The sequence below is a fragment of the Meles meles genome, chromosome 6 (genome assembly GCF_922984935.1).
Source record: "Meles meles chromosome 6, mMelMel3.1 paternal haplotype, whole genome shotgun sequence".
Taxonomy (NCBI): Eukaryota; Metazoa; Chordata; class Mammalia; order Carnivora; family Mustelidae; genus Meles; species Meles meles.
In genome coordinates, this window is record NC_060071.1 from 72,437,307 (window position 1) to 72,457,464 (window position 20,158).

At 35.0% G+C, this 20,158-nt stretch overlaps 1 protein-coding gene across 1 annotated transcript in view; it reads right to left on the reverse strand.

Annotated features, from left to right (window-relative positions):
- Positions 1 to 15,114, reverse strand: part of FAM227B (family with sequence similarity 227 member B) — a 201,520-nt gene extending 186,406 nt beyond the window's left edge. The window contains exons 1-6 of the mRNA XM_046008116.1: positions 15,016 to 15,114; positions 11,961 to 12,014; positions 6,826 to 7,057; positions 5,397 to 5,464; positions 758 to 793; positions 194 to 298 (exon numbers count right to left, since the gene is read on the reverse strand). Coding sequence (XP_045864072.1) covers positions 194 to 298; positions 758 to 793; positions 5,397 to 5,464; positions 6,826 to 7,057; positions 11,961 to 12,014; positions 15,016 to 15,063 — 543 coding nt within the window. The 5' untranslated portion in view covers positions 15,064 to 15,114. The remainder of the gene's footprint in view (positions 1 to 193; positions 299 to 757; positions 794 to 5,396; positions 5,465 to 6,825; positions 7,058 to 11,960; positions 12,015 to 15,015) is intronic.
- Between the last annotated feature and the right edge of the window lie 5,044 nt (positions 15,115 to 20,158).

Here is a 20,158-nt window from a genome sequence, read left to right on the forward strand (position 1 = left end):
GGTAACACAGAATCTAATACATTCTTTTCTGGTGATCAAGGTAGTAAACATCACTGGTCTTTTCCTTACAGACTTAATGCCCTCAAAATTCAATCATGCTTATCACCTAATTTGTCATAGCTTTAAATAAAAGTCTGATTCGTTATATCATATTCTCAAAATGTATCATACAATAAAAATAATGTTTACGTACATCAAAGTTATAGGCTTTTAAAATAAAAAGATAAATTTGTTCAGCATCCAAGTGTCTGGGTAGCTGAGTAAGCTCATTTGTTTTGAATCCTGAGAAGGTGAAACCCTAGAAAGAAGGAAATAGCACACAATGGTCATTACTTTACCCTTTCCAGTACAATAGTCTCGGAGGACTACAGAAGACAGATAAATATTTAACCATAACTAATTAACATATTTTACTTCCATTTATTAAAATAAGTGAAAACTTTTTATTGTACCTTAAAAAATCTTCCTATTTTCTGATTCTCTCAAATTAAGAGCTCTGGCATATTCATATGCTAAGTTCAAAAGCAAAATAAAATCGTATTTCAGAACGAACTTTGACAACTCGAATGATCAGAATTTTAGCTAGACTACCCATAAGGAAGGGGAAGCCAGAAGGAAAAAGCTTCTATGCCTGTTTCCACCTCTCTCTCTTAGAGCCCCATCTATATTTATAGCTATATCTATATTATTGTAAACATTCTTTATTTCTATATAACACTTCTGATACATAATCTTATAGAACAGAAATTTTAAATACCTCTACAGTCTTCTTTGTCTCCATTTCATCTGAAAGCTGGAAAACATTTAAAATAAAATCTTTAAAATTCTATAATAAATTTTTTATTTTGTAAATTTGTTAATTGTGTGTGTGTGTGCATGTGTATATGTGTGTGTGTGTGTGTGTGTTTATCTCCTACTGAAGCCTAGAATGCTGTCACTCTGCTAGATGGTGGGAATACAAAGATGGTCCTTGCACTCAGGCTAGTCATAGTTCAGGAGAGGAGTCAGATACATGCACAAACAAAACACAGAGAGATAAGGGCTATAATAAGAAATATAAAACTACTTATTGCACTTTTGGTTCACTGGGAAATAGACTCTGAGGTGGAGTTTAGTACTCAGAATGTCTATGGGAGTACCTTTGGGCTCAACGTCTACAGAAGACAAGGGAAGAGGTATAATTGGGAAGTTGGAGAAATCAGCTATGATACAAGTCTAACAGCTTCCATGGACTCTAAAAAGGGCTCTAGAGCTGAAAGGGCCTGTCACAGTTGTCCTGCATTTGGTTGAAAGAGCCATTCAGTTGAAAGGTCTTTCTGCCCCCAGCTTGATCAGTCATTAGATGTAGATTGTAGATGTAGATTGTAGATTGTAGATGTAGAAAGGGAATGTCTTTGGAAGAGGAAGTTCTTTGTAGGTAAAGCAACTCTGAAGGGAGCTGAAGGGTGCACCACTAACAGCACTCTTAGCAGCTAGGACAACAGATTCTTCCTTGAGGAAAATCTGGGATGTGCATCTCTATGTCCACCCTACTACTTTACACAGAGAATAAGTAGCCTTCTATGTGCATTAGTTATTGATCACTTGATATGTTGATAAATTGTTTATTAATTTCCACATCCCCATTTCTTCCAGAAATAACTAAGCTCACAGGCAAATCATACACATACACACACACACATTATATAATACACATATTATAGAGGAAGTGACATATGAAACAAATTTGCAGAATGATAACAGATTGCTAACAGAAAGAGAATGACATTATTGTCATTAAAAAAAGTACAAAAAGGAAAAAAAACAGATTACTTAGGCAAAATAAAATCAATTTTCATTTAATAAGAAAGAAGGCTGTGTGCTTGAGAGTTACAGATATCATTAATCAATGAGAATGGGGTCATATTTAGAAAGATGTTAATGTTAATCTCAAAGTCCTGGCTTTATTTTGCAGGAAGCAAGGAAACACTGAAAGTTTTCAAGGAGCACAATAATAGTAACACAAAACTAGTTCTTGATCATACAACCTGGAAAAGATATCACAAAAATACAAATAATATGTGTTAAAGTCCAAATAAAAAATCAATAAAAGATATTTAGCAATAAAAATAATTAAAATTTTTGTTATTATAATTCAACTAAAGGTCATTGCAATAGATCTCAAAAATTATCTGATAAAATTCAGAAGGCAAAATTTTTGAAATTCTTTTGAAAATTAAAAAAAAATTCCTTTCTCACATTGAGGTCCTTCATCCATTTGGAGTCTATTTTCGTGTGTGGTGTAAGGAAGTGGTCCAATTTCATTTTTCTGCATGTGGCTGTCCAATTTTCCCAGCACCATTTATTGAAGAGGCTGTCTTTTTTCCATTGGACATTCTTTCCTGCTTTGTCGAAGATTAGTTGACCATAGAGTTGAGGAAGAAATTACCAGTGTTTTCATGTTCCAACAACCCAGAATGGACTACTGTTGACATTTTAGTATTTGCTTACAACTATGTTATAAAATAAAATTTGAAATTTATTCAACAAAGTGTAAAGTTCAGAATTCCTTTTTACCATAATCTCTACAGTTCTATTCATGTGTTCCCCTTCCTTGAAAGAGTCACTATTTGTTTCATTTGCATCCTTCCCATTCCATTAACATATTTATATATATGTGTGTACATATATTTAAAGAATATAAACACCTTATATGTTTATATTCTTATGTGTTTTTAAAATGTAAAGAAATGGTATTAACTGTACATATTGTTTGGTAATTTGTCTTTTTTTCACTTAATATTATGTTTTGACAATCTACTCAAGTTGACATTTATGAAATCTGTTAATTTCCACATAGCTTTTCTACCAACCTACCTATTCCCCTGCAAAATATAAATAATAATTAAATCAACAGAAGTTCATAGTTGACTTTTGCCAAACATCCAAAGAACAAATGATATCAATACACATATATGGATAACAAATGATATCCCTATACAACTACCATGTTCTATAGTCTACAGATTAGAAAAAGAAATAAAACTAAGTAATTCATTTTCTGGGGTTAGTATAATTTTGATACCAAAACCAAAATAAAATCATATCTTATCAAACACAGATGCAACTGTCCACACAAAACAATAGCAAATCAAATCCAGTAAAGCAATAAAAAAATATAACCTAAGAATATAAGAATGTCTCAACTCTGGAAAAGTTATTAATGTAATCTGCCACAAAGATTAAAGGTTGAAAGCAGCTTCTGCTATCGTCACAGTGGATTATTTTCCTCTCCATTTAAAACCATGAAATTCTGTCTCAAGTGTTTGAGCACAGTGATACCTGTATCTAGATCTCTAACTGATTTATATTTAATCTACATCACATCCACAAAGCTTTAATAAACTAGGAATAGCTATTTAAACATTTAAAATGATGCTTGATAGCAAAGTACTAGCATTCTTTCCAAATCAAAGACAAGATGAGAAACCACTAACATTCCTGAATAATATGCATATACCAAAAATAATTTCCTTTATGCCAACAAAAACCATTTAATAAAATAATGGAAAAATAATTTCACTGATATTAGTAACCAAAATTTAAGATACCGAAGAATAAATTTAACAGGGAATGTTTAGAACTTATTTGAAGAAAATCACACAAATATACTGATGACCTAAAAGAAAATCTTTGTTTTACTATCTTACACAAAAACACTAGATAAAGAATCAAATACACGCACACAAATATCTGTAATAATAACAGAACAGAACACAAGTGAATATATGTAGGATCTTGTGACAAAGAAACTCTTCTCAAATATGGCACTAAAGACAGAAAACTTCAACAGAAAATTATAGATCCATAAAAATGTAAAATTCTATATAACAAAAAACACTTCTTAAAAGTGACAAAGAAATACATATTACTGTATGGGTAAAAGCCTAAAGAGCTCTTAGAAATAAAAAAAAAATAATAGCCAAAAGAGTGGCCAAATTTCATTAATAGGCAATTCACAGTAAAAAAAAAAAACACACAAAGACTAAGAAAAACCTAAAATATCAACTTCATTAGTAAAACATACAGTTGATAAGATTTATGCTTATCAACTATGCAAACATTAAAAAATATAGTATTAAATGTTGACAAGGAAATGGATAAGAGATCAATCACAAACCCTATTGTTACAAATATAAATTGGTACTGCCTTTCTAGAGAACAATTTGGCAATACGTATCAAAACACTTAGATTTTCACATTTCTTTTCCTATGTGGTTCCACTGGAAATTTATCTTAGGAAAATAATCATGGATAAGCACAATCTTCAGTTGCAAATGTGTTCAGAGTAGCTTTGTAAATAATAGTGAAGAAAACTACCTAAATGTCTAACCAGAGAGCTATTTTATTAGTTTACTTTTAAGATGGTGGAGAAGAATATTTATTAATGAAAATTTCATATTATATTTAATGAATTACAAATATATAATTTACTTTGAAGTTTCTAAAAGAAAATAAAAATGCAAGTGACAAGTGTGATTTATCTATAAATGATAGAATTAGGATGTTTATCCTTTCTACTGGTTAATTATTTCTTCTAATTTTCTAAAATGACTACTTTAGTCATAATCAGGAAAAGATAATTTTGAAAATTGAAAAATAACATAAATGAGATGGAGAGACTAGTGGTGGCACTTAAAGTCTTTATAGCTTTAACATAATATAATTTTAAAATGTATTTTCGAAAAGGACTAACTTTCTAAAAGTAATTCAAAGTCTATCATGAAAGACTATGGACACTGGGAAACAAACTGAGGGTTTTAGAAGGGAAGGGGGCTGAGGGTATGGGTGAGCCTGGTGATGGGTATTTAGGAGGGCACGGATTGCATGGAGCACTGGGTATTATATGCAAACAATGAATCAGGGAACACTATCAAAAACTAATCATGTGCTGTATGGCGACTAACATAACAAAATTAAAAATAAAACAAAACAAAATAAAAGTCTATTCTAATTCTAATCAAACTCCCTAAGAGACTTTTTTAAAAAACTGACAAAGCAATTTTGAAGGTAATCAAAAGGAATTATTATTTTTTTCTAAAGGAAGAGGACTGATATAGAAACTGCACTACTAAGTATAGGTTATTATAATTATTAAATAACTGGAGTTTGAATGTATACATTAAATTATGTCTTCAAGTAACTTACAGTAATGTGAAAATGCCAATATTCTAATATGGAGTGTATAAAGAAGAAGATGAGTCTAGCTATTTTAAAAAACACAGATAGATACAAAAGTAGACAATAAAAGATTAACAGGAAAATTGAAAAAAATTCTATCAGTGTTTATCTGTGAAATTATAATAATTTTCTGTGAAAATATAATTTTTCAAGGAAGATGAAAACAAATACCATACCATTATCTTCTTTCTCCTATGGTACTTCCTTAGAAATGTCTTGTATCTTTCCAAATTTCCTTTAGAACCTTTAAAAGAATGAGACATATATGTACACACATATATATCTTTTAAAGTAAATAAAATTTAAATGCCTTAAAGAAATTACATATAAAACTATTCATGAGATCAACTAACTATTTTGATCAGCATAATGCTAGACACACATACCCTTAGTTGAATGAATAAATATTGTATTTTCTGTTTCCTCTCTTTAGAAATGTCATGCTCCAACTAATATCTTTTGTACTTACCCCTAAATCTAAAGTTTTACCTCAATCCTTCCTACAGAACAACCCCATGTTTTTCACATGGCTCAGCTACTTATGTTTGGTTGCTTCATGGTCACCTTAAATTCAGTAAAGTACAGTACTTTGGAACAAGTCTTAGTGAAAGTTTATGGGGGACAACGTTGAAGCCAGGTAACTCAGACTTGAGTCCAAACTCCAGATATTTACATATTGAGGTAAGTGAGCACATACAAAATTATTTTTTGGAAGTGCACACCTGTGCTCACTCACTCTATGTCTCTCTCCCTCCCTCTTTCTCTATATACATATGTATATAGCTTATATAATTTCAAAGATATTTTTTAAATTCAGAAAATGATTAAAAATGCAATAAGAAAATTTAAAATAAAACAGTAGTGAATTTAATAGTAGTATACTAAACAAATTCTCAGAATTTGAAAAACCAAGGCCCAAAAAAGATATTAAATATTTAAGTAATATAATTAATTAAATGTATTTAATACATAGAAAATACTTTATAAGTACAACTAATATTATCATTTTTAAGGCTTGTATTATGAGAAGTTTGCTCATTGCATAAAGAATGATACAAGAATCACCACTAGTATCTAAAACTATTCTGGAAATATTAATAAATACAACTAGGTGAGAAAAACATTATATAAATACTGAAAAGAAGTGAAAATGATCGTTACTGGAAGATATGCTTTTCCTTCAGTCTGCAGTTTTTTACCACTGAATTCTAAACACTTCCTACAAGCTAACCTAGCTCATGCAGCTCCATTTACTTTGGGTTTTTACATGGTTCTGTTCTTATGTTCTGACCCTTACTGACTTGCTTGTCTCTACTACCATTACAGAATTGATCCAATCCAGTTTCCTTGATACTCGGCCACCTCCGCTGCAGCTGAACAAAGTTCACAACTACTTTAGGGTGTTCTAACAACACTTTTGTTAAACCCATATGCTCACATTCAGCTAAAACTCTTGATTGAACTATGTTGAAATGAAGAAGTTTTTAAAAATAAAATAATGTTTATGTTCTCTGATATTTTATACCTTAGGATTTCTATTCTTTATGAGAATGCACACAGACACACACAACTGACCATTACTTTGCTCATAAAAGTAAGATTTACTTGTATCAAAAGTTACGCTCTTCCACTCAAATATTTTAGAGGCATGGCTTTTCAAAAGGACTGAACATTCCCCTAATCTTGACTCCATGGCCATGACTGCCTCATGTATTCGAGGGACTGTTCCCCACAGATGTGTATAAATTGAAGTAAATGAACTATCTTCTTTTATTTTCTTCACAGTGTGTAACCATTCATCACTATTTCCAAAATGAATTTCCCTTGGCCAGTAATCCTGCAAAAAATGTGAGAGAATATAACCCAAGTCATTTTTAATGAATTTAAATAATAGAGTTTTAAATCAATGAGCTAAAAATTGAGATTTAATTCCACAGATTACATTCTTTATATTATTGAAGTATAATTGGCATATAATGTTATATTAGTTTCAGGTGCCCAACATACTATACAACACAGCATTACTTTTCATTAAATGCATTTTAAAAATTGTGAAATAATCATAAACTTCAGAAGTTTCAGATATTTTACAAAAAACTTTTCTGAAAATAATTTGGTTACATGACTGATATCCCATCATCTTTGAATACATTATTGTGTATTTCCTAAAACCAAAACCATTCTCCTACATAATCAAAATATAACCATCAGAATTAAGAAATTGTCATTGAGACATTGTTCCTATCTAAGTCTCAGACTCTGGTCAAATCTTATCAACTAAACCAGTAATGCCCTTTATAGCAAAAGGATTTAGTTCAGTATCACGTGATTACATTTGGGCTTCATATGTCTTGAGTCTCCTTCAGTCTAAAAATTCCCCAGTCTTTTCTTGACCTCCACATATTTAAAACCATGAGTTCACAATGAAACCTGAAATTCCAATTCCAAACATCCTAGTTTTCTCTTTTTCCATATTACAATTACCATCTCTAACAGTGAAAAATCTAGTTGCCATGATCTTTAATGTACGTACTTACTTGATCAATCTTTTCAGGTGATCACTCTCTCCCATCCACTGCGAGCCTCTTTTTTATATGTAGATGCCCTTTTCATCGTGCTTCGACTCTGATATCCAATCTTAGGCTGCCAATTCTGTAGGGACACCTTTGTTACCCCTACTTGGGCTCTGACTTCCCATATAAGCCACAGCGTACCTCCACACCTCCATGAAAAAACACTTCATCCCCAGCCTCAGGTGGCTACCATCTCAGTCCTTTGAGCTCTGACACCTTGGTGTCACATGAATACTATTCTTATAGCTCAGATAGTTTGCTTAGGGCGATTGCAGCATATTTTCCTCCCCAGTGCAAATATGGACCCCTGCCTTGTTTGGGCCCCCAAATGGCTTTAGGACTAAATTGTTCAGGAAGGGAAAAAGAGGAAGGGAAGGAAAAAAAGGGAAATGAAAGGAAAGGAAGGGGAATCATAACCATATTTGTAAATCTAAATATAAGATTATCTTTTAATATAATCATCTAATAGCAAACAAAGTTAGCCTACATAATTAAAGGTTTATGAGTAAAAGAATTTTCTCTGTAATGGTAGAAAATTTGTGGAGAATAAAACTCTTCAATGGAATTTGGGTGAGATACTCTGGGAATTTAGCTAAATGGGAATAAATCTAAAGTCTGCAGATCAGGAATTATAAATATGCCTTGGTTTATTCCACCTGCCTTTTACTCCATTTAATGGCTTCCTAAACCCATCATATGTGTCTCCATCATATGTGTCTGATTTATGAACTATGCTCTCTAATAATAACAGGTACCTAAAATAATAACCAGCTTTTAATTCTGGAAAACTTTCCCACAGAATACCTAGGTCCTTCTGTCGTTTTAGAAAAAAGAATACACTTTGGTACGTAAGTGCCATCTCCCAAATCCTACAAATGTGTACCTTAAACAAGATACAACTACTTGGAGAAGTTTTCCTGCATTAAAATTTGGATATTATGTGCCAAAAAGTACAAAGACTTCAGAAGAATAAGATATGATCTCAGGACAACAATCCCTGGAGACAAATATTGTCAAGTCAGAATGACAGCTGCATTTGGAAACACAGTCCTTATGGGTCACGCATTACTATTGTTAGGGGTGTTGGGAGAGTGGAAAGAGGCTGAAATGGAAATGTCATTTGACAAGATTTTACAATACATACAAACATTTATGAAAATATATCCCTTATGCCAGGCTCAAGATACCACAATCCTTATTTCTAAAGGATTGAAATATATTATGAGATGAATAAAGTATTCTGAAATCCTATAAGCCTAATTAATTAGACCCTGTATTCTGTACCTTCCCAAGGTAATCAGGGGATTGACTGGTGTCCCAAAGCCATTAATGTGATGAAGGTGATGTGTAAATTAGCCCTGATTCTTCTACTGGCTTCTTTGTGGCTGCATGATTAAATGGATACCCAATGATGATCTTGTAGTAGCTCATACCTGCCTTTCCCCTTCATTTCTCTAATTACTTTCCTTTATTATTCCTTTCTATTTTGCCTTCAGTCTGTTGCTTCTTGAATAGAATATCATCTGAAAATAACTTTTGTAGCCAGACCTAGGGAAGCTAAACAGGAGTAGCCAATAAGCAGATAAACTGCCAGGCAGAAGTGAACTCATTATGTCAGAGACAAAATCAGCACTGCTAGGGTTTAAACATCCAGTGTCCACAGTAATTATATTTATTTAAAAACAAGTATATTCCAATTACAAAGAGACAAAAGAATTGGACAGGAAATTTCCGTTCCCTGAAGAGTTAAATTCTACATTATTGCACTATAGTCTTCAGCGATAACTTCAGGAAAACATTTATCTTATTTAAAAGGTCAGTGAAGCAAGAGCTGGATATGTACTTGTTATGTTTACTTTAACTACTGCAATTAAACTCTGGCAGTAGCAGAAGCACAAAATATTGCCTACTGGTACACAACCAGAGATGGAGCCGAGTAGCCACAGCGAGACCCTGAAGTTCGAAAACAAATTTAGTTTACTGAATATATGGTTAGGTTTTTACCCATGTCCTAAGCCCTAAAAAACAGTGCTGAGGTATCCAAAAAAGGGTAAGAAATACAAGGAATGACTAGGGTTAGAAGAAGTGACGTTTAGTTCTTCTTCCCTCATATTAAATTTTAATATAGGGAGCGACTGCAATGGATGGATGAATGGATAGATGAATAAACAGACAGACAACAAACAGGCTGTTCCCTGAATAAAGAGAATGGGATTGAAATAATTATTCTATCCTTAAGTATCTTTGATCCTGTGGAATAAAATCACAGTAGGAATCTGAGTAAGCATTCTTAGATAAAAGTCACATGAAAACAGAAAAACAAGACACAGAATATGAAATAAATAACAAGGAAGATCAAATGTGATGTGTAAATAAAGAAAGAATTCAATTCTTCAGTACCTAAAGAACGGAACGGAAAAAAAGGATGACAATAAAGAAAAATAGTACAGAAGGAGGGTGATGCTAATTCCATGATGGCAAGGATTTTCCCTCTGATTTGTTCACTATTGTATCTCCAGTGCCCAGAACAATACCTAGGACCTGGGTGGTAGTGAATAAAAATCATTAAATGAATGAATGGATAGGATAAGTAAGAGAATTGATAGTAGTGCAACACTAGTGGAACAAAAGGCATTATAAAAATAAAATATAAAAATATTTTTGGGGCACCTGGGTGGCTCAGTGGGTTAAGCCACTGCCTTCGGCTCAGGTCATGATCTCAGGGTCCTGGGGTCAAGCCCCACATCAGGCTCTCTGCTCAGCAGGGAGCCTGCTTCCTCCTCTCTCTTTGCCCGCCTCTCTGTCTACTTGTGATCTCTATCTGTCAAATAAATAAAATCTTTAAAAAAATAATTTTATAAAAACAAAAATAGAAATAGAATGGTGATGGAGTAAAGGGGAAAGAAGCAGGAAGCAAATGTGGGAATTGATCAAATCGATAAATGAGAAATGATTGAAGGTTTAAAAAAAGTACACAGAACTTTAAGAGGAAGAGGAGAAAGATAGGAGAAGAGAGAATAAAATATTAAAATTACAAAAGAAAGAGGAGTACCTCGTGGCTCAGTGGGTTAAAAGCCTCTGCCTCCGGCTCAGGTCATGATCCCGGGGTCCTGGAATCGATCCCCACATCGGGCTCTCTGCTCAGCGGGGAGCCTGCTTCCCTTCCTCTCTCTCTCTGCCTGCCTCTCTGCCTACTTGTGATCTCTGTCAAATAAATAAAATCTTTAAAAAAATTACAAAAGAAAGATAAAAATGGTAGGAATTGGCCAAAATGAGACAGCTTTAGATGATGTGACAAAAGATAAACTATAAGACATGAGAAACAGCTAACATGTAGGTTCCAGGTACTGGTCTACTGCTAGCTAGTAGTAGAGCTGGGATCTGAGCATGGAGAGTCTGACACTAGAGCCTCTGTTTTTAACCCCTATACCACTAAGCAGATTCATACATTTGCTTTTATATTTTAGAGGGAAATTAAATAGATAGGCTTTCCAGGGAGCCATAAGCAGTTTAGAATATATTTTAGTTTCTGTTTTGTTTTACTCATTTATCATATGCCTTGTTTCTAAAAAAAAAATGACAGCTCCATCAAGGGGGTATCTTTGCCTGTTTTTAGTAACTAGTATATTCTAATTATTCATGTGGTTGGCATGTAATAGGTACTCAATGTAGTTTTTGAATTTCTATTCTTTTTTTTTAAAGATTTTTAAAAAATTTATTTGACAGACAGAGATCACAAATAGGCAGGGAGGCAGGTAGAGAGAGAAAGAGAGAGAGAGAGAGAGAAGGAAGCAGGCTCCCTGCTGAGCAGAGAGCCCAATGTGGGGCTCGATCCCAGGACCCTGGGATCATGACCTGAGCCAAAGGCAGAGGCTTTAACCCACTGAGCCACCCAGGCGCCCCGAATTTCTATTCTTAAAGTCTTTTCAAAGCTTTCCACATCTTCACAACTGATTATTTATTTATAGAGAAGTGGGGCGAGAGAGAGATAAAGAGATAAGCAGAGAGAGAGTCTCAAGCAGGGGCTTGATGGATTTCACCACCCTTAGAGCATGACCTGAGCTGGAATCAAGAGTCAGATGCTTAAATGACTGAGCCACCCAGGTGCCCTTCCACAACTGATATTTTAAAAGATGTGTTGGCATATAAAATAGATGTTCTACTCACCCAATTTTGAAACTTTAAGAATTCTTCAATGTTCCTTGGAGGTTTTTGCGTTTTCTAATGAAGTAAAATCAATATTGCTAATTAACATAAAATCAAACTGTTTATGTTTACATACAATTTACTTAAGTAAATGATACTAGACTTAAGTTATAATTTTCAGAGCCATAAGACATTGTAAAATATTCACCTTATAAAGACCCTGCACTTCAGAAAGGTAGAGATATCATTTTTGTGGTATATTTTATTTCATTTTATTTTTTAAAGATTTTATTTATTTATTTGACAGAGATCACAAGTAGGCAGAGAGGCAGGTAGAGAGAGAGAGAGGGAAGCTGGCTCCCGGCCGAGCAAAGAGCCTGATGCGGGACTTGATCCCAGGACCCTGAGATCATGACCTGAGCCGAAGGCAGTGGCTTAACCCACTGAGCCACTCAGGTGCCCCTAAAGGTAGAGATATCAATGTTTAAATCCCAGGCTTCCAAACCAAATTCTGTAAAAGGCTTCCCTCATATATTGCTCCTAGAAATAAATTCCACAAGAATTCTGTTGAATACCCTCATTTCAAATTCCTACAACAGTTCTGAGACATTTTGGGTTGCCTTGGATGGTGTCTACAATTAATCCAGAGCCAAAAATATAGTAACTTGCCCCTCTTGCCAATGACGTCTTTAAAAGGCCACACTAGTGACATGGTGAAAATAATTTAAATATTTGGATGTTTCTGTGTAATAAATAATATTCCCATTTTTATTAGTAGTTCCCTCATAAGTTGAAAACATATTCTTTCACTAGACAAATTAATTTTATCCAAGACCACATCTTGTTCTTCCTTGTATTAGAGACTATGTAACATTCTTTCTTCTGATTGGAAGGCTCCCTGTTCCAAACCCTCTCCCTCCAATTCCTGCTTGGCCTATTTAACTCCTATTTTAAATGTCAAATTAAAAGTCACTTTTTCTAGGAAGCCCTCCTTGTTCCCCCCAAAGATTGTATATGATAACACACAGCAGATTCATACCTATATGAGGATAGAAACTATAGCATAATCACTGCTGAACTGTCAAAATTTCACACAGTGATTGGCTCAGAGTTAGTGCATAACTACTTGCAATGTGTATAAATTAAGGAATAAATGAGTAGATAGATGTCAGAGAAATGTGTTATTTAAAAGGATAATAAGAACATTTCTAGAGAGTGAAAAACCAGCGAGAAGGCAGCAAAAATAAGAGAAATTCAGAATATCTCAATATAATATCCTAATGATATGATGACATGTCTGAAAAGACTAAAACACTAAACACATATTTCACATCAATATATAAATGATCAAGATTACAAAATCACCATATTTTTTAAAAAGAGCTATACATTTGAGGCTGAAGAGAATATTTCATTCTGTAAAATTGTTTAAAATAGATGATGAATATAAGCAGATAGATAACAACAAAATAAAAGGTATATGTAACAATCATTATAAAAATAAGTGTTCAGAAGCAAAGCTGCATAGAGTTGTCAAAAAAATTTAATGGAGAACATGGGACTCTAGATTGAGAAGGGTAAGAAATAAGAGATGGTGTGCAGGGGTGCCTGGGTGGCTCAGTGGGTTAAAGCCTCTGCCTTTGGCTCAGGTCATGATCTCAGGGTCCTGGGATCAAGCCCCGCATCAGGCTCTCTACTCAGCAGGGAGCCTGCTTCCCCCCTCCATCCCACCCCGTCTCTGCCTGCCTCTCTGCCTACTTGTGATCTCTCTCTCTGTCAAATAAATAAATAAACTCTTTAAAAAAGAAAGATGGTGTGCAGAGTATGCTTAGAAACAAACAAACAAAAACGTTCAGGATACAGAGAGAGTGAGTGTGAGTGTAGTAGTTTTGCTAGAAGGAAACTATCAGTATATTTTGAAATACATGGACTATAAAGAGACTAATTAAAATAATCTAAATATTGCCTTTTTTTTCTTGTGGGGATTATCAAACCATTTCTAATACACAGCACTAAAAATAATACCCACATTTCTCTTTAAAAATTCTTTTTTTATTTAAGTACAGTTGACACACATTACATTAATTTCAGGTATACAACATAGTGACTCAACAACTCTATAGGTTATACTCTGCTCACCACAAGTGTAACTATCATCTATCACCATACAACACTATCACAGTATCACTGACTATATTCTCTATGCTGGACCTTTTATTCCTGTGGCTTATTCATTCTACAGTTAGAAGCCTATACCTCCTATTCTTCACCCATTTTGCACATTCCCCTAACTCTGGCAACCATCAGTTTGTGCTCCATTTTTATAGTCCTGATTCTGCTTTGTTTGTTCATTCATTTGTTTTGCTTTTAAGTCCCACATATAAGTGAAATTACATAGTTTTTATCATTCTCTGTCTGACTTATCTCACTTAGTATAACACCCTCTAGGTCTATCCATGTTGTTGCAAATAGCAATATTTTATCCTTTTCATGGCTGTTTAATATTCCTGTGTGTGTGTGTGTGTGTGTGTGCACGCACGCACACACACACACATGCTATCTTCTTTATCCATTAAAATATTACCCATGTTTCAAATAAAGGAAATTAGAAAAAGTATTATGGAAGTGAAACTTACATGAGAAAGTTCCAGCTAATTTCAATATAAAATTCCAAAGTTCTCTAAGGTAAATGTTAAAAGGAGATAGGTATAAATTAAATGGACTTCTGCTATCAGTATAATGTAGAAGGATTCAAAACACCTATGCTTCCATAATAACAACAAAAGAAACCCAGACAATATAAAAACCTTACTTTTCTATGAGGTTGGCGAAGAGCAGTGGGTGTCAGTAAGCAGGACTGGCTATATCATTTGTGCCAATGCAGAGTCCCTAGTCCAAAAATTAAGAATTTTAAGATAGTAACATGAGACCACTAAAACAAGTGTGGGGTCCATTTAATCATGAGACCATGTGCAACTTCCCATGAAGCCTTCCTACATGGAAGCCTTAATGACCAGAAATCCAAAAAGAAATATTCTCTTTATAAGTGAGCATAAAGGTCTGGCAGCTTCCTTACCTGGCAGTGAGCTCTGATCATCCACTGAGGAAAGTGTTGGCTTGCCATGGTGCAGTAACTTTGAGGAGATGAAGAGAAATCACTTGGACCTGAGTCGTTGATGTGAGCTGGAGGAACAGGCTGGAGTCTGAAAGACACCCAAATACAAAAATATATGAGTCAGACAAACAATCCCTTCCCAGACCACTATGCCTCACTTCTGAGTTTTGTCTAAAAAGCAGCAGTCAAGGAAGGGCTGGAAAGATAGAGAACTTATATAGGCCAACACATTCTTATGGCACTTGGGTTCCACGGCCCTGATAGAGTGGGCTCCAAAGATGAAGCAAAAATGTAAAAAAAACTTCAGTCCCAACTTCTCCCAATTCAATATTGACTCGCTATTAGTTGGCTATGATGAGGGAAGTTGGAAGTTGTGTTAGTCAAAAGTGAACTCAATCCAATTAAAGCTGAAGCCAACCCTAAAGCTCAACTCAAGTCTAGGAGGAATAAAAAGATCAACATCTCACTTTGAATGCCAAGGAGAGTAACAGGCTTGTGCTTTCTGAAGACTAAGTAACTAAATTATACTTTGTCCTCTACAAGTTTTTCCCATAATGTCTAATACACAATAAAACAATTACAAGAATACTAACAAGAAGTAAAATGGGGCCCATAATCAAGAGAAACCACAGTCAATACAAACTAATTTACTGAGAACACAGTTGTAACTAGCAGGCAAGGACTTTATAGCATCTGTTACCAATATGTTAAAGATTTTACAATATAGGTTAGATTATGGTACATGAAGAGATCAGTTATTCAAGAGAAACAGAAATTCTAGAAAAGAAACAAATGGAAAAAAGACACAGGGTATCAGAATGGATAAAAAACCAAAACCCATCAATATGTTGCCTACAAGAAACTCATTTTAGACGCGAAGACACCTCCAGATTTAAAGTGAGGGGGCGGAAAACAATTTACCATGCCAATGGGCATCAGAAGAAAGCTAGGGTGGCAATCCTTATATCAGAACAATTAGATTTTAAGCCAAATACTATAATAAGAGATGAGGAAGGACACTATGTCATACTCAAAGGGTCTGTCCAACAAGAAGCTCTAACCATTTTAAATATCTATGCCCCTAACGTGGGAGCAGCCAACTATATCAACCAATTAATAACAAAATCAAAGAAACACATCAATAATAATACTATAATAGTAGGAGACTTGAACACTCCCCTCACTGAAATGGACAGATCATCCAAGCAAAAGATCAACAGGGAAATAAAGGCCTTAAATGACACACTGGACCAGATGGACATCACAGATATATCCAGAACATTTCATCCCAAAGCAACAGAATACACATTCTTCTCTAGTGCACATGGAACCTTCTCCAGAATAGATCATATCCTGGGTCACAAATTAGGTCTCAACCGGTATCAAAAGATTAGGATCATTCCCTGCATATTTTCAGACCACAATGCTCTGAAGCTAGAACTCAATCACAAGAGGAAAGCTGGAAAGAACCCAATTACATGGAGACTAAACAGCATCCTTCTAAAGAATGAATGGGTTAACCAGGAAATTAAAGAAGAATTGAAAAAATTCATGGAAACAAATGATAATGAAAACGCAACGGTTCAAAATCTGTGGGACACAGCAAAGGCAGTCCTGAGAGGAAAATATGTAGTGATACAAGCCTTTCTCAAGAAACAAGAAAGGTCTCAAGTACACAACCTAACCCTACACCTAAAGGAGCTAGAGAAAGAACAAGAAAGAAACCCTAAACCCAGCAGGAGAAGAGAAATCCTAAAGATCAGAGCAGAAATCAATGAAATAGAAACCAAAAAAAAAAAAAAAAAAAAAAAAAAAAAAAACCAATAGAAAAAATCAATGAAACTAGGAGCTGGATCCTTGAAAGAATCAATGAGATTGATAAACCCCTGGCCAGACTCATCAAAAAGAAAAGAGAAAGGACCCAAAATCAATAAAATCATGAATGAAAGAGGAGAGATCACAACTAACACCAAAGAAATACAGACAATTATAAGAACATACTAGGAGCAACTCTACGCCAACAAATTTGACAATCTGGAAGAAATGGATGCATTCCTAGAGACATATAAACTACCACAACTGAACCAGGAAGAAATAGAAAACCTGAACAGGCCCATAACCAGTAAGGAGATTGAAACAGGCATCAAAAATCTCCAAACAAACAAAAGCCCAGGGCCAGACGGCTTCCCAGGGGAATTCTACCAAACATTTAAAGAAGAACTAATTCCTATTCTCCTGAAACTGTTCCAAAAAATAGAAATGGAAGGAAAACTTCCAAACTCATTTTATGAGGCCAGCATCACCTTGATCCCAAAACCAGACAAGGATCCCACCAAAAAGAACTACAGACCAATATCCTCGATGAACACAGATGCAAAAATTCTCACCAAAATACTAGCCAATAGGATTCAACAGTATATTAAAAAGATTATTCACCACGACCAAGTGGGATTTATTCCAGAGCTGCAAGGTTGGTTCAACATCTACAAATCAATCAATGTGATAGAACACATTAATCAAAGAAAGAACAAGAACCATATGATACTGTCAATAGATGCTCAAAAAGCATTTGACAAAGTACAGCATCCCTTCCTGGTCAAAACTCTTCAAAGTGTAGGGATAGAGGGCACATACCTCAATATTATCAAAGCTATCTATGAAAAACCCACCGCAAATATCATTCTCAATGGAGAAAAACTGAAAGATTTTCCGTTAAGGTCAGGAACACGGCAGGGATGTCCCTTATCACCACGGCTATTCAACATAGTACTAGAAGTCCTAGCCTCAGCAATCAGACAACAAAAAGAAATTAAAGGCATCCAAATTGGTAAAGAAGAAGTCAAACTATCACTCTTCGCAGATGATATGATACTATATGTGGAAAACCCAAAAGACTCCACTCCAAAACTGCTAGAACTTGTACAGGAATTCAGTAAAGTGTCAGGATATAGAATCAATGCACAGAAATCAGTTGCATTTCTGTACACCAACAACAAGACAGAAGAAAGAGAAATTAAGGAGTCAATCCCATTTACAATTGCACCCAAAACCATAAGAAACCTAGGAATAAACCTAACCAAAGAGGCAAAGAATCTATACTCAGAAAACTATAAGGTGTTCATGAAAGAAATTGAGGAAGACGCAAAGAAATGGAAAAATGTTCCATGCTCATGGATTGGAAGAACAAATATTGTGAAAATGTCTATACTACCTAAAGCAATCTACACATTTAATGTAATCCCTAGCAAAATCCCATCCAGTTTTTTCAAATAAATGGAACAAATAATCCTAAAGTTTGTATGGAACCAGAAAAGATCTTGAATAGCCAAAGAGTATTGAAAAAGAAAGCCAAGGTTGGTAGCATAACAATTCCAGACTTCAAGCTCTATTACAATGCTGTCATCATCAAGACAGTATGGTATTGGCACAAAAACAGACACATAGATCAATGGAACAGAATAGAGAGCCCAGAAATAGACCCTCAACTCTATGGTCAAATAATCTTCAACAAAGCAGGATAGAATGTCCAATGGAAAAAAGACAGTCTCTTCAACAAATGTTGTTGGGAAAATTGGACAGCCACATGCAAAAAAATGAAACTGGACCATTTCCTTACACCACACATGAAAATAGACTCAAAATGGATGAAGGACCTCAATGTGAGAAAGAAATCCATCAAAATCCTTGAGGAGAACACAGGCAGCAACCTCTTCGACCTCAGCCGCAGTAACTTCATTCTAGGAACATCGCCAAAGGCAAGGAAAGCAAGGGCAAAAATGAACTATTGGGACTTCATCAAGATCAAAAGCTTTTGCACAGCAAAGGAAACAGTTAACAAAACCAAAAGACAACTGACAGAATGGGAGAAGATATTTGCAAATGACATATCAGATTAAGGGCTAGTATCCAAAATCTATAAAGAACTTATCAAACTCAACACCCAAAGAACAAATAATCCAGTCAAGAAGTGGACAGAAGACATGAACAGACATTTCTGCAAAGAAAACAGCCAAATGGCCAATAGACACATGAAAAAGTGCTCCACATCACTCGGCATCAGGGAAATACAAATCAAAACCACAATGAGATACCACTTCACACCAGTCAGAATGGCTAAAATCAAGAAGTCAGGAAATGGCAGATGCTGGCGAGGATGCCGAGAAAGGGGAACCCTCCTACACTGTTGGTGGGAATGCAAGCTGGTGCAACTACTCTGGAAAACAGCATGGAGGTTCCTCAAAAAGTTGAAAATAGAGCTACCCTATGACCCAGCAATGGCACTGCTCGGTATTTACCCTAAAGATACAAATGTAGTGAACTAAAGGGGCCCATGCACCCAAATGTTTATAGGAGCAATGTCCACAATAGCCAAACTATGGAAAGAACCTAGATGTCCATCAATAGATGAATGGATAAAGATGAAGAGGTATATATATACAATGGAATACTATGCAGCCATCAAAAGAAATGAAATCTTGCCATTTGCAATGACGTGGATGGAAGTAGAGGGTATCATGCTTAGTGAAATAAGTCAATCGGAGAAAGACAACTATCATATGATCTCCCTGATATGAGGACGTGGAGATGCAACATGGGGGGTTAGGGGGGTAGGAGAAGAATAAATGAAACAAGATGGGATTGAGAGGGAGACGAACCATAAATGACTCTTAATCTCACAAAAGAAACTGGGGGTTGCTGGGGGGAGGTGGGGTTGGGAGAGGGGGAGGGAGTTATGGATATGGGGGATGGTATGTGCTATGGTGAGTGCTGTGAAGTGTGTAAACCTGGTGATTCACAGACCTGTACCCCTGGGTATAAAAATACATTATATGTTTATAAAAAAAAAAAAAGAAGGATGAATACCCAACTTTTGTAGCAACATGTACAGGACTGGAAGTGATTATGCTGAGTTAAATAAGTCAAGCAGAGAGAGTCAAGTATCATATGGTTTCACTTATTTGTGGAGCATAACAAATGACATGGAGGACATTGGGAGATGGAGAGAAGAAGGAAGTTGAGGGAAATTGGAAGGGGAGGTGAACCATAAGAGACTATGGACTCTGAAAAAGAACCTGAGGGTTTTGAAGGGGCGGGGGTGGGAGGT